General features: G+C 39.0%; 1 protein-coding gene across 2 annotated transcripts; it reads right to left on the reverse strand.

The window, feature by feature from the left end:
• Positions 1-393: 393 nt before the first annotated feature.
• On the reverse strand, positions 394-15,712 carry shrprbck1r (sharpin and rbck1 related). 2 transcript variants are annotated; one of them, XM_077624617.1, is made up of 14 exons: positions 15,656-15,712; positions 12,914-13,088; positions 12,009-12,065; positions 11,584-11,725; positions 9,777-9,867; positions 9,382-9,688; positions 9,211-9,302; positions 6,940-7,110; positions 4,802-4,962; positions 4,563-4,674; positions 3,135-3,314; positions 2,935-3,033; positions 1,772-1,915; positions 394-1,325 (listed from the first exon to the last, which is right to left on the reverse strand). In XM_077624617.1, exons 1-14 carry the CDS (start codon positions 15,662-15,664, stop codon positions 1,245-1,247), a joined length of 1,821 nt encoding a protein of 606 aa, XP_077480743.1. In that variant the 5' UTR covers positions 15,665-15,712; the 3' UTR covers positions 394-1,244. The 2 variants fall into 2 exon arrangements, with proteins under 2 accessions (XP_077480743.1, XP_077480742.1); XM_077624616.1 differs by lacking the exon at positions 15,656-15,712 and adding an exon at positions 13,843-14,478.
• Positions 15,713-15,827: the final 115 nt, after the last annotated feature.

Consider the following 15,827-nt stretch of genomic DNA (forward strand, 5'->3'; position numbering starts at 1 on the left):
AGTCCACCTGTTCAGAGTTTGCATGTTCTCCCTGGGCCTGTGTGGGTTTTCTCCGGGTACTCTGGTTTCCTCCCACATCCTAAAAACATGCAGGGTAGGCTGGTTGAACACTCTAAATTGCCCATAGGTATGATTCTGAGCGTAAATGGCCGCCAATTCAGGGTGTCCCCTGCCTGTAATTAGCTGGGATAGGCTCCAGCACCCCCTGCGACTCTTGTGAGGATAAGCGGTTCAGAAAATGAATGATAATTTATGCATAGGAGGTTTAAATGTAAAAGTATATGCGATTGGCTGGCAACCAATTGAGGATGTCCCTCGCCAACTAATTTCATTTGTTTTATGGAACACTTTTGTACAAATTTGTACAAATAATTTTCGAGTTAGGAGTCCAACTCCAGTAAAGGGTATTTAATGAGCATCAAGGCACCACAGACGACACACAGCTATGATATTTGATTACATATTAAGACAGTGCAGTATTTTTATATGGCTTTTCAGTGCAAGAGTCATGTGTTTCAAGAGGTACTGTACTGTGTATAGGGGTATCTATTTTTTGTTTTTATAAGGATAGCACTTGTTGAAAGTACCCAGTGTTTACAAGTGAAAATCATGCATTTAAAACAAAAGATGGCTCAAAAACTCTCCGATACAGTTACGTACATCATCCATGTAATATATAAAACATTTTGGAGGGAATTACTAGCTTATCCAGTGTGTTTATATGAAATCATTATGCTACTCACCCAGAGCACAATGAGTTCCACATTTATCTTTTCTGCTTCTTCATCTCGAGTTACAGTCAAACATGTCAGAAGGAGAGACTTAGTTTCCATTCACGGGGCAGAAAATCAGATAATGGCATAATGCACACATGCTTAAAAACTTTTCCAAGGACAAAACTCGACATTGCACAAGGATTAACACCCTGATTGAGAGTTTGTGCACAGGTAAAAGGCCACTGTGGTGTAACGTATTGCATTGCATTACTTGGTCAAATACATCTGAAAGGCTACTGTTGCAGAGAAAATCATTTTTGAAAGGCACAGCATGCAAGTCATTACTTTGTCAACATTTTGACATTATGTTGTACCACCAGTAGGAATTTCTTGTAAGAAGCTAAAAGAAAAAAATTATCTCGCTGATGAGAGTCAAGAATCTTTACCTTTCAGAGTCAATTTTTGGCTAAAATTGTTCTTTGAGTAGTTTCTAGCAACCATTTCCAGAGCAGAGCACTTTCGAACAACTCAGTGACAGTTTTGACATTGTGGGTGGCATTTTTGATGGTTGACATTGCAGCGGCATCCTCCACTGGTGTCACCAGGACCCTTGAAAACAATCATATACGTAAATATAGTTTCAATTGCTCTACAAAAACATTCAGTATAGAATCAACGGATAGTAGTTTATTTGGTCACAACCTTTCCAAAGAAAATATCACTTTTTTTTAAACCCAATTCGTAACTCACATTACAGAGATATTGACCATCAACAGAGAATCTTACAGTTTAGAGTGCAACCAAAGTACAGAAATAGTATAATTACTTTGCAAGGAGAATATTTTCAGACCATTGGTCTTCTGAAGGAGAAACTGTATTTTCCTTTGAAAGGTTATGGTTCAATGATGACAAAGAAAAAAAAATGTGACAACTGAGAATCAAAAAAATCTAATAAACAAGTGTGGTTGTGCAGTACAAAAATGTACAAGCCATTTTTAACACTGCCATTCGCTTGCAAGTGGATAGATACCCTTTAGAAGGTCAGGGCTAGTTACCTCTGGACCCCAACGTCGTCCTCTAGTGACCCAGCAGATCTCTGTTTGACATACGGTGCAGCGCAGCCAATCACATCCATCCCTTTTTTGCACAATTATGCCACACTGAGGACAGTGCATCGCCTCCCCAGATTGCACAAGTGTCTATTGGTGAAACAAAGATAAGAGTTGCAGTAAATCAGCGTTCCTCAATTTTAGAGGTAATCCGCACCTATCTTTTAAAAAACACACACAAAAACGGCCTAGTCAGAAATAGGAGTTTGTGCACGTCTCATCTGAAGGACAATAAATGTCGGAATATTAACAAATGTAGCATTGTTGACAGATTGAGCCAATTTCCTGCCGAACTGAGGGGGTTAACCTTTCGGAGTGATTGGTTTGGAGTGTTGTGATCTGGCAACCCTGAGTTGAAGCGTGCCATTGGCCTATCATGTCCATACTTGAGCATCGTGGTGCCTCATGCGCGGGAGGTTTAAAATGTTAATATTTAGATTTCTTTGATGGACCGGTACCACGTGGCTCGCGGACCGGTGGTTGGGAAACGCTGCTGTAACTACTGTGATGTTTAAATACATGCTGATAATATTCTACGTTCAACCAGTGGCGGGCCATCAGGGCCTTCAAGGCCTTCTCTGCTGGCCTAAGAAATAACTGAATCATATATTATATTTTGTCCATCAATACTTATTAAATAATTCCAAATTGTCTGTTAGCTTCCTTTCATTGCTTTCCCCCCTGGTTGCACTACTTCCAGATGTGTGTTTTCATATTGAAGCATTTAACCAATCACATTTCAGCCATTATTTGTTGCCAGGGTCAGAAATCTGCCTCAATAAATGCTCTTTTCGGCTGGATTTCACCCCATTTTTGGGCAATGTTTGCCGGTACGCCATTGACGTTCATCGCTGTCTTTTCCCGGGAAAATCACCCCCCTGGCCCGGTTGTAATGTCTGAAAAGCTCCAGTATTTGTATTTAATCATTAAATGCTGCTAGGAAGTGGATTTTGTCCCATTTTTGTGCATTGATTTATTGATTATTTTTTATGTGTCGCAGCTGTAGCTGCAGTACAGATTTTATAGCCATAAAATAGTTTTTGAGGGTTGGATTGATTTGTTGAAGGCGCTATGAGAAAATGCACGGACCGCCACTGCGTTCAACAGACCTGAAGTAGATGTGTTGTCCTTCGTGCAGCGAAGTCGTTGATGGCGCGAGCTGCAAGATCATCCTGGTATTGCTTACAGTTCATTCCCTCATGAATAGCCTGACAAAGGCAATGTTTTGTGCAAATTAGATGGCGCACATCATTGACTCGTTTTCCAGTAATCCAACTTTTTTGTTGTTGCTTTTTAGGGCATTTATTACCTTGCAAATGAGGCAGTTTTTCTTGGTGCAGACAGGGCAGGGAAACACATTGACGGTGTCCTCGTACACGCACCAGCCCGTGCAGTCCGCAGCGGCACAGTGATAGCTGCCCTCACATCGGGACTCTGCCACAGACAGACTTCGCTGCAGCCAACGCTGGTAGTCCTCTGGTGAAACCAACTTAGAAAAGGGGGGTAGGGGTAGGGGGCTGTTAAACGAGGCAGTAGTGCAGTGGAACCACCAAAGTTGAACGTTGAAAAGTTATGTGACGTCACAGTTAGCCAGCTTACAGAAACTCTCACTTTGAATCGCTGCATTCGCTCCATTGTGAAATTAATGTAGAGGAAAATAAATATTGAAGTTGGACTAGAGTAAAATTTGCATTCTTGGGGGGGTAATTTTTGATTTGATTGGTAATCAGATTAATGTTTTCTTTATCTGAAATGTTGTCTGATAAGGCAAAATTAGTTGCAAAGAGATTCCATGACAATAAAAGATTTAAAATTAAAATGTCCTCATTAAACGTTCCACAAACGTCCATGTCCTATCAATTCCAAGTTCCAATGTTATGCAATCAAAATTGCAGTATTTAAATATCACCTTTTGTTAAAGGTACCTTATTACGATGTCATAAATCTAAAGAAGCAATCACTTGTTGTCTTATTTCTTCATTAAATATCCATAAAACGATAACAGGCTAGCAAAAAAATTAATACCAATCGTAAACTGAGACTACTCATATCCTTTATGCAGAACATAATGAAAAATGGTCACTATGACTTATTTTGCTGTGCTAGGTCATGAATACCCTAATGCTTTCCCAAAATAAATCCCTCAAATAAATGTGTGTTTCAATAGTTTTAAATAATTTGGATTTGGCATCACGGCATGTGAATGATCTAAGGCACGTGTGTGTCAAAGTGGCGGCCTGGGGGCCAAATCTGGCCCACCGCATCATTTTGTATGGCCCGGGAAAGTAAATCATGATTGCCGACTTTCTGTTTTAGGATCAAATTAAAATGAAGAGTATAAATGTATATTAAATTTCCTGATTTCCCCCTTTTAAATCAATAATTGTACTTTTTTAATCAATTTTTCTGTGTTTTTAGTTCAAAAATCATTTTGTAAAATCTAAAAATATATATTAAAAAAAGAAGCTAAAATAAACATTGTTTTAGATCTATTAAAAAACTCAATATTTAGGGCTTTTAATCCAGTTCTTTCAATCTATTTACAAAAAAAATCTAAATATTATATCTAAAATGGTCCAGCCCACGTGAAATCAAGTTGCTGTCAAAGCAGCCCACGAACCAACCCGAGTCTGACACCCCTGATCTAAGGTTAATTTTACAACTCTATATTATTAAACCCTTATCACCCATCGCCACTTAACTTCTGACAAATGATTCGTTTCTTGGTTTCACTCACAGATTTTATCTCCCTCTCCTGTAAGGAGCATGTGCAGGCGTAAGTGTCATCTCTGTAGGGACATGACACTTCTGGCTCTTCACTCATCATTATGACAGAGCGTAAGCAGTCTCTAACAAAAGACACAAACAAAAATACAAAATTAAGATCTAAATATGAGCTAAAACAGTAATTTAAAACAGTGTCTATAGAGACTCCCCCTCTTAATTTTCCATGAAAACCCATTTCACATTTCTTACTTGCAAAAGCAGTGTAGACATTCCCTGAGTACAGCGCCATCACCTGGCTTTACTTCCATATAGCAGACCCTGCAGTCGAAAGATTCTGGATTGGGGACCAAGTCCTGGACGTCCATCATCAGCAATTGGTTAAAATTCTGGAAGCGCTCCTCTTCCTTTGCCTGGTACAATGAGGATTTCCAATGACAGCCAGGTTAAGGTGAATAAATTACTGTCATAGATTACAGACATACATTTGTGCACATTATGCATGTTTTTCCATTATGACCGTTTTGTGTTCAATGTATTACCAGACAGAGGATACATTATAGTTATTCAAATTCAGTTTACTAATGACTATATGAAGATTTAACATTTCAGATTGAGTTTTTGGTGGCAAAAATTTTAGACCTTGGTATTTAAAGAATATATATATATATATATATATATATATATATATATATATATATATATATATATATATATATATATATATATATAGTGGGTGTTCGCTTGGTTTATTATTCTTGTCTATTTGATGGACTTCAAAAAATACGTGATGAAGCTTGTACACATGTCTAATATATATATATATATATATATATATATATATATATATATATATATATATATATAGTGGGTGTTCGCTTGGTTTATTATTCTTGTCTATTTGATGGACTTCAAAAAATACGTGATGAAGCTTGTACACATGTCTAATATATATATATATATATATATATATATATATATATATATATATATATATATATATATAGTGGGTGTTCGCTTGGTTTATTATTCTTGTCTATTTGATGGACTTCAAAAAATACGTGATGAAGCTTGTACACATGTCTAATATATATATATATATATAATAACAACTTAGACATACGCACAAGCTTACAAGCTTCATTACGTATTTTTTGAAGTCCGTCAAATAGACAACAATAATAAACCAAGCGAACACCCACGATAGTAGGTTATATGGTTCCTAATCATAAAACCAAATTTGGAGACCAACTTTAACTATTATAATTAACATGTTACATTTATTAAAAAAATTCACCCATGCTTTATTAAAATACGAGGCATTTATGTTAGCAAAGAGCCAGTAAGGTTCACAAGAATAGCAGTCTAATATGGGGGAAATAGCAAATCTATGGAATTAGATTTGTGTTAAAAAAAAAACCAAAAAACCCAGTGGTAGCAAAAATTTGATAGATGTGCTGAACACAAAAGGTTTCGGTGGCAAAATCTGATAAAGGACCAAAATAAGATGTAACAACATCATGCCAAGAGTGACGCACACGCATCTGCTAAATTAAAAAAAACAAGTCAAGAATGGGTTGTCTTCTCGTTCACAAAATACAACAGCCTTGCATTATCTTGAAAATTGTGAGTCCATTCCATTGAATATCGTAGTATTCCTTACTACTTCTAAGTTTGGGTTAACAGGCCTGACTTTCTTCTAAGGACACTGGCTGCAACAGATACATCTCAGAGAGAAATAAAAATGGCTGTCCACTTTCTGCAATTTAATGTTCTCTTTATTTCCAGTTTCATGTTTGTGTACTCATTTCTACCAATGCATTCTGTTCAAAACTATGTGATTCAGTGATGAAAACTTTAAAATCATTCAAACGCCATCTAATGTTGTCCTTAATTTAAGTTTTAGTATATATAAAAATAAGAAATCTCATTTCTAATGCCCAAAAACACACCTTCAAATGTCATTTACGATTGAGGAAAAAAAAATCTCCAAATCCCGCACCAATATTGTCATAGAAAATGTTCAAGATTTTTTAATCGTTTAATGTATAAACCCCCAATCTGACATCCCGAATAAATGTTAGCCACCACTTTTAGTCCCTGTGCATTTTTTAGTGAACCTGGTCCAGGTTATTGAGTAGTATGTTGTTTTGAGTGTCCATACTCCGCTGCTCCTCTCTTCTCTTCTTCTCCTTCAAGAAAACGGGACAGAAGAGAAGAGAGTCAGCCGGAAGTTTGCCGCCTCACTACTTTTTGCTGATCATGTATTTTTGTCGCCAAATATGCAAGAGTAGACCTTGCAACGTTGATACTTCTATTTTCACAATTCCCTGGCGTTTCATTTTGTGGTGGTGTGGTGTTATATCCTCACATAAGGAATGTGCTCCTACCTGTTGGTACTTTCTTATAGCTTCCTTCTCCTCCTGGAGCCGTCTGAGTTCCAATGAATCTGGCTGGTATTCACCCGGAACAATGTAAGACTCGGGCCGATTTGAACCACAGATCTCGCAGCCGGGCCGCGTTGGTTTGTTGATGTAAGTGCAAGAAGGACAAGACCAACCCTGTGGGAATACAAGGCTCGTTTCATTCATAATTTTTAGCTGTTAATTTTCCTTCAAATTGAGGCCAGCCCTCTCAAATATGGACCGTATTTTCACGACTCTAAGGCGCACTTAAAAGTCTTAAATTTTCTCCAAAATAGACAGGGCGCCTTATAATCCAGTATGCTTTATATATGGAAAAAAAATTAAAATGTGTCATTCATTGAGGGTGCGCCTTATAATGCAGTGCGCCTTATAGTCGTGAAAATACGGTAAGTGTTTTTGTAGCATTCCCTGAGATGCATCTTTAAAAAAAACTCCCCTTGTATGCTAAGGGAACAAGACAATATTATACATTGGATTAATCTGATGGAAGTGCCAGTATTTTTGAGTGTAAAAAAAAAAAGAGACTAAGGCCGGGTTCACAGGTAGCAGGTTATTTGACAAAAATAACTTTCTACGGTTTTGCCTATCATCCACACGCAAATGAACATTTTGGGCCATAAAAAATTACGTTTTCAAACCCCCCGATCAAAGTGAATATATGCAAATTCTGCGTCTGATGCATCATATGTTAATTTAAAAAAGAAATTAAAAACAGATTCATTTTTATTCAAACTTGGCTGCCTACGACAAAACATGTTCTTATAATATCAAATATGCAAGCTGTCTTTACATCCAGAGACAGGGCGTTCAAACTTGGGGGGTATGGATGCCACTTCTAGTCAAAGTGCATTTTTTCTTACTTATTTTCTAAACCCAGATATCCGAGAACACAAACAAACCACGATGTGAATGACGGTTCTATTATTTTTGACGTTCCACATCCTAGGCATGTCTCCAATGCTGTATTACCTCTCTCTGAAAATTTGTCAATGCTTTACTTTGTTGAAATGTTTGTCAAAATTTTCAATTATGATGATGACACTGTTATATCGCATTTTGACTGCTGTCAGCGAAGCTACACACAAAATGTCAGAGACTATAGAGAAGATAATAGCCATGGCAGAATCTCTATGTTACTACTATGATGAGCACACAATAAAGTTGTCATAAATTAAAGTTATAGTTCTCATTAAATGCAAAAGGCATCCTTGCAATTTCCAATTAACAATGGGACTCAAACCCAAGAGAAAACTTTCCCTTTTGCCACACCGGTGCAAGAGATTAACCACTAAAATACCGGTTGGCACGCATTATGCTGAACTGAAAAGGCATATAACTGGTTAAACAAGGCACACTTTTGAAATATGCATAAAACAGCACTTATGCGGTATGATATTTTCCCTCCAAACGAGGCGCTCTAGACGTATATATATATTTTTTTACTTTGATAGAGCAGGCAATACTGCTACTTGCGGACAAAGCCTAAAATAATCCATTCAGCCCAGGAGCTTAACCAGTAAAGCTGCAAATTAATTAATCAATGTTACCCATCAGTACAAAAGAATTAAAAAAATAATAGGGGTGACAAAAACAAGCAACTTAGAATGTGGTTGGGCAAGTGTGCACTTCTGTTTTAACAGGAAACAGGCTGCGTTCCGCGGGCCGGCGGCTTGAGGTTGATCGTAGGTAGCTCCTCCCCTGTGGAGTTTCCATGTTCTCCCCAGGCCTGCGTGGGTTTTCTCCGGGTACTCCGGTATCCTCCCACATCCCAAAAACATGCATGGTAGGCTGATTGGACACTCTAAATTGCCCCTAGTTATGAGTGTGAGAGTGAACGGTTGTCCATCTCCTCGTGCCCTGTGATTGGCTGGCCACCAATTCAGGGTGTCCCCTGCCTCTGGCCCGAAGTCAGCTGGGATAGGTTCCAGCACCCCCGCGACCCTAATGAGGATAAAGCGGTTCAGAAAGTGAAATTAAAAAAATAAAAAGGCGGTGTTCCAAATCAACCAATCACAACCATACTAGTAATTCTTAAGAGGAATCAGAAGACATTCTACCATTTAAAGTGCCTTCAAAGTATCCCTTATGAATTTCCATTGTGGCAATAGGTTTTTGTTAGCATTGCCCATAGAACTATGACCCAAAAGCTCAATAGATTCTTACTTAAGGTACATTTTACACAACACTACTACTAATTTCTTTGGAATTGGAATTTTCATCTTTCTAGGGTCTTACCGGAGGAGAGGGGCTTGATTCTGAATTTAGTTCAGGCAATTCCACATGATTATCGACATGTGTTTGCTCAGCAAGGTTTCTTCTCTGGGACCCTTTGTAGACAAAAATGGCAAACGTCAATCCACCCGAATTGCAGTCATGACCCATCCAAAAATCATTGTTTTTACTCACCTGCATCGCCGCTATTTAATCGAGGTGGCAAGGTGCTATAAAGTCTTTCTACATGGGATGCATTTTCATGAGAATGCTGAGAAAGTGAAGGTGCACATGGAAGGGAACTGGAGAGGAGCGCGCTCTCCTGGTCCTGCTGGAGGAGTTGGCGGGTCAGGTGAGTGTGGCGTGCTGACAAGAGGTACACAAATGCTGTATCGCCATCCTGGTGGATGCCGTAGGAGGCCAGCGAGCGCTGACTAGTGCACAAGCACTGGCCAATCACCCAACGCTGCAGCAAAGGATGAAAGCCATACTCGAGGAACATCTGAAGTATTGGACATAGAGCAGTTCCAAGTAAAGAAAAAGCTTGAAAACTCAAAAACATGACCAAGAAAAAGAGAAAAAGGACAAACCTGCTGTTTCAAAGCTCCAGTAGTCATTGCAGGAGAAACTTTCATGGTAATGCAACATGATGAAGAAGAATCCTCGACTACAACTGTCAAACTGTTATGAGATAAAAGGGGACGTTAGAGGAACTCTACCAACCAATCTGGTCAATACTCATACACACTATGTACACCAGTAATATATATTTTTATTTATTTATTAACGTACTTATTACCTATTCATTTATGTCTAAAATGTATTTTCCTGTGTCTGTATTCTCACCCTCTTGCTACTGTGACAGTGGAATTTCCCGGAATGAATAAAGTTATCTAATCTAATGCATTTAGACACAAGTTTCAACCTTTCTCTTTATAAAAATCCCCCTCATTTGCAGCTAAGGCCAACTTTTTCCTCCTCTTTCCTGTTATTTTTGAAAGGTATGTTGTAAATGTAGTTAAAGTTCAAGTTGATGAAAAATTGCCAGATTTTTTCAGAAGTAATTCCTTCAGGGTGAGGTCAATTTTGTGAAAGACAAATTCCAGAAATCTGACATCATTGGTGTGACGTATAAACATCTGAGACTCGCTTTTCCTGCTCCTTTGTGTTCATAGTAATTATGGCTGCCTGCCAGCTGTTTTATCAGTCACACCTTGGCAAACAAGCTATTAAGCTCTGAACAAGCACATTCAGATTAACATGGAGATAAAGATAACTCAAATATCATCAATAAAACCATGAGCTACTGCCCGAATTTGTCAATGTATGACAGCTCGTCAACGTCATCAAAGTACATTTTCCTCTATGACAGCTTTTTATCAATACTTTTGCTATGGCTTTAGTTTGACAACTACAGTCGTACCTCGTGATACGACAGTTCGTCATACGACATGCTCGTGGTACGACGAAAATTTCGATCGAATAATTCGCTCGCGATACAATTAAAATTTCGAGATGCGACCAAGCAAGGTGGCAGTGACATGAGAGGCTGTTTATCATTGTATCTTTTTTGCCGCATCTCTTTCGTGTATGACAATATCTAGAGCACCGAACAAATTATTCAGACGAGTTTCGACCAGGAAACGCACAACGCGCATGCGCGGGGGAAAAAAGGGCTTTCTGGGTAATGAAGTATACTCGTGCACACAACGCCGATAGCCAATGGCACTCTTTCTCAGAATAAAACTTCATTACCCCAAATCAATACGTGGGTAAGCTCAGCTGTTGCATTTCCTGTTATTATTATCTAATACAAGGAGTATATTACTTCTCGTTCGCTGCTCATAAGAACATCAGCGGCACTGGCTCGCAATTCCCTCTTTGTAATATTTCTGGTCGCAACTCTCTCTCATAGGCACCGTTCAAAGCGGTTGCGACCAGAGATATTACAAAGTTGCGAGCCACTGATGTTCTTATGAGAGGCGGAGCGATCGCTTATATTACAACACTACTTCTCGTTGGCAAGTGGTCGTGCGTTATCCTATTGTGAGGACATTTGTGTGCATCATTTTCGGAATATTTTGAAGGGAATACGTAGTAGAACAGCAAACAGCCCATCGATAGCGAACGTGAGGGTGGAGGCGTGGCAAACAGCTAACTCGCCCAGAACAAAGGTTAAAAAAAAAAAAAAAAGATTAAAACAAAATTAGAATTCAGTTTTGTGTAAAGTTACATTAAACATTTGTTTGAGTGTGTCTGTATATATTAATCCAAGTTAATTTAAATGTGTTTGTTCCGTTTACGAGTGCGTTGTCGTAGTTTTAAAAGGTGCTGTCCTGCTATTTTGTCATTGGTCCATAGAAAAATCCCAACTATTTCTGTGAACAAGCAACCTACTTGATTTCAGTGTTTTCAGATTGTCGCACAGAGGGCTGAATCTTCAGCACAGCGTTTTGTTCGGAGAGCTTGGCAGCGAACATGGAGGCCGACTTTATATCGCCAGCTTCGATGGCTTGGCTTAGTTCGATGCATGCATCTTCTGTAGAATTCAACGTACACACATTCAAACAGAAAGAAACACAGGCACAACTTAAGATAAAAACAGAGAGAGAAGTATGAGAAGGGCAGGAAGCTATTTTAAAACCCAATGAGCAAGTGACCGCATGAATAATAAAGTGGTGATCAGTTACACTTTCTGGAGCTATGTGGTAGATGAAATATGAGATAAGATTGCATAGGCATCGAATTCAAAGCCCTGAGAGTGAAATTACCAGAATGAATTTGAATATTCAGAGACATGATTTAAAATCTTCTGTACACACCTAACCGTGACAAAGATGAGACGCTTTGGCATTCTTCATTATCTTTTGCAGCTGCCACTGAGAGGAAAAAAAGTGAGGACAAAAAAAAATGTTAAGTTGCCGGACATCTTTTAATAGAAAACACATTTTCCTTCTTTAAAGACATAAGATATTAGGACCAAATAGGAAAAAAAATATAATTGAACCTCCTAAGACCCAAACGCATGCATTTTGATTTTATGCTTGATATTTAGGCTAATTGGGACCTGATGAGTGTAAAAACAAAGAATTCTCTTTTTATATGATGTAGTTTCTGAGAAAAATGATGTCCACATCATAAGTGAACGCCAAGCCCTCCAAAATTTAACATGTAGTCTTGTGACAACCAAAAATGTGATATCCACACATGCGGATGCCAGGTCGTAAGAGGTTAAAAGGAATAACTTAATTGGAAAGTATCTGATTACAACGGGTTGATAATTTACTGAAACCATTAATATAAGTGGAAATGATTTCGACATACAACCACCAAACAAGTGTCAACTTTCCTTGGTGGTGGTCACCTAATGCTTAAAATAAAAAAAAATCCATAAAAGCACATGATTTGCACATGTTGTCCCAAGTGGACAATAAATGGAGTGTACAAGGAGTTCTTGAGGGCCCTTTTCTAGTCTGTTTTCCATATCTACCTCCTCTACCCAACCTGAATTGAATGATCAACTCGTCAACAATCTGTCCAGAAGCTTGATAACGATCCTGATGATTTGGGGGAGGGAGACATGGAAAACACACTGAATAGGGGCCCTTGAGGACCACAGTTTGGCACTTCGAGGGAAGAAAGCCAAAGGAAAACGCTTTGAAATGTGACAAAATACATAAAACATTCCAATGCAAGTCATCACTGTATAAAACAGAGGATCACTGACCTTTGTGTGCTTCTGCCAGCGATGATGTCATTACCGTAGCCCACTGCTGAGCCTCCTGTTCACAGCGAAAGTTGAAACTGATGCACTCACGCGGGGGCACTGCCAGACTCAGCTGATGGCATTTTGGTGTTTTGACCTCATAACTCATAGATCTCAAGTCATACTCGGCGATATTCTGGAGAAAGAGAGTAAACAAGAGTTGAGTATTAAAGAAGAAGTTATATACTTAAATTAATTAGATAGCCAAAGCTTTACTTAAGGAGAACAGACATCCAATACCTCCTTATCATATTAAGTTTAGCAATTGTTCTCAGGGGCGGCGGAGTGGTTAGCGCGTCGGACTCACAGTGGGGGACCTGGGTTCAAATCCAGGTCGGTCCACCTGTGTGGAGTTTGCATGTTCTCCCCTGAGTGGGTTTTCTCTGGGTACTCTGGTTTCCTCCCACAGTCCAAAGACATGCATGTTAGGCTGATTGGACACTCTAAATTGCCCCTAGATATGAGTGTGAGCGTGAATGGTGGTTTGTCTCCTTGTGCCCTGCGATTGGCTGACCCAAAGTTATCTGAGAAAGGGTCCAGCACCCCCCCGTGACCCTAGTGAGGATAATGCGGATCAGAAAGAGATGAGGGACAGAATTACTCCCTCTGTGCCAGAAAAAAAAAATAGTACAAGAACTACCTTCAGCTTTACGTAACTAAATAACAACAGTGATGTTTTTTCTAAACAATGAGGTTCAGCCAGTTGTAAGTGAACCTAATAGGGGCTCATCAAAACACATTTAAATGGAGTATTTAAATTAAATAACAATGGTGGAATTTGACTTCAGACACTGGCAGGGGATTTGACTTCAGTGTTGACATTGAATTTTAGACCCCGAGCCATCCGAGCATTGCATTTAAGCCACTTTTATTCCTGGCCGCAAACTCACCACGCATCTCCCGTTCTCGTTACAATCTTGGAGCAACAGACGGAATTCCCCGGACTTTCCCGGGTCCATACTGAGCTGCAGGCGAAGCGACTCGTTGCCAGCTTCGGGAAGACGAAGCGGTCTAATACCCGAGTGGCACAACGACACCCGAACCGACATGAGGACGGTTTGACAGCTAGGTCCTGGTCGTGAAGCTCCATTATATTCGACATGCGGAGGAGACGCGCGCCGATCCTTCACGACACTGGCGGCGGTACGACCGCCCAAACTCAGTGACATCGTGTCAAGGGACACATTTAGAAAAGAGAGACCAACAGAACGAGGATCCGGTTTTATCCCCACTTCAAATGTTGTTGCTTCAAGAATTAATCAGCTCTTCCAGACAAACACCTGAACGCCAACAGTGGATTTGTGTGCGTGGGCTGTCAAATGTCAGTTCCTCAACCTCCCGATGATATCTTTCCTTGCTATTAACTGTAGCTCCTTTTGGGGAAAAAATGGCTTGTGAATCCTCGTTGAAGGCATTAAAAACTATGAAACAATTTCTCAGGTGAAGCTTGTTTCGATTCGACGGTCATGTTCTACTTCTGCTTTGTCTTCTTCGGCTTGTTTACATGCGGTTGCGGGACAAGGTCAGATGTGAATACTGCTCTCTATCGGTGTGGTGTGGAACTACATATATACACATGTAAATATGTATATGTGTATATATGTATGTATATGTGTATATATGTATGTATATGTGTATATATATATGTTTGTATGTGTATATATATGTATGTATGTATATATATGTATATGTATATGTATATATATATATATGTATGTGTATATATATATGTATATGTGTATATGTGTATAGATATATGTATATATACGTATATGTGTATGTATATACATACATTTATATATATAAATATAAATATATAGCAGTGGTGCAGTGGTGTGCCATCAGGGCCTTCAAGAGCTTCTCTGCTGGCCTAAGAAATATCTGAATCACAGACTGATGTTAATTATATTTTGTCCATGAACACTTATTAAATAATTCCAAATTGTCTGTTAGCTTCCTTTCATTGCTTTTCCCCCGGGTTGCACTGCTTCCAGATGTGTGTTTTCATATTGAAGCATTTAACCAATCACATTTCAGCCACTCTTTTTTGTCAGGGTCAGAAATCTGCCTCAAGGCCTTCACAATATATTCTGCAGGCTCTACTGCATTAATCAAGCGTCGATAAGACTGTTGCTTTAACCAATCAGAATTCAATTTGGTGACACCAAGGCCTTCTCGCAGGTGTAGGGATACATCATCGCTTTCACCAAATATGATTAGCTACTGTCAAGTTATCTCTACTTTCTTCCTTACTTACTTTCTTCAAATTTTGCCCCAAACTTGAAAAGGGGCCCCGATCTTTTCACCGCAGGAACAACTCAAATCCTTCCAGTTTACAATTTTATTGAAGTTTATGGTGATAGGAAGTGATTAGGTTGAAAACCTTAAAGAAGGGGGGAAGAAGAATGCATGTGACATCATTCAAGTTTCAAGTTACTATGGTGATCAAAGTGTTGCTCTTGAGTTTACTAATAACATCTTGAATTTACTACAGAAAAGCAGAAGAGCGTTCAAATGATAGAGTGGAAGTGAATGGGTACATTAACTGATTGAGTAAATCAAACACAAATATTCACTTTACAGAGATTGGTCATAAGAGTAATCCAAGTTAAGGGAAAATACAAAGAATGCAACTTATGGTTGTGAGAAACAAATTAAGCATCAATCAGCTGGCATCTAGGTGGTACTTATTTTTTATCCTACCAGTTGCATGTGATCGGGTCTGAAGGGTATTCCTTGCTCCCTTCTTGCCAGTCTCCTTTCAAGGCTGGACTCTGAATTTTTATATCCTGGCTCATGCCTTATGATCTCAGGCAGGAAATGAGGTGAGGTGACTTTGATTTGGGTTTTCTTTTCTGCCCCCTGTTGGCCTGGA

This window comes from Stigmatopora argus, chromosome 17 (assembly GCF_051989625.1).
Source record: "Stigmatopora argus isolate UIUO_Sarg chromosome 17, RoL_Sarg_1.0, whole genome shotgun sequence".
Classification (NCBI taxonomy): domain Eukaryota; kingdom Metazoa; phylum Chordata; class Actinopteri; order Syngnathiformes; family Syngnathidae; genus Stigmatopora; species Stigmatopora argus.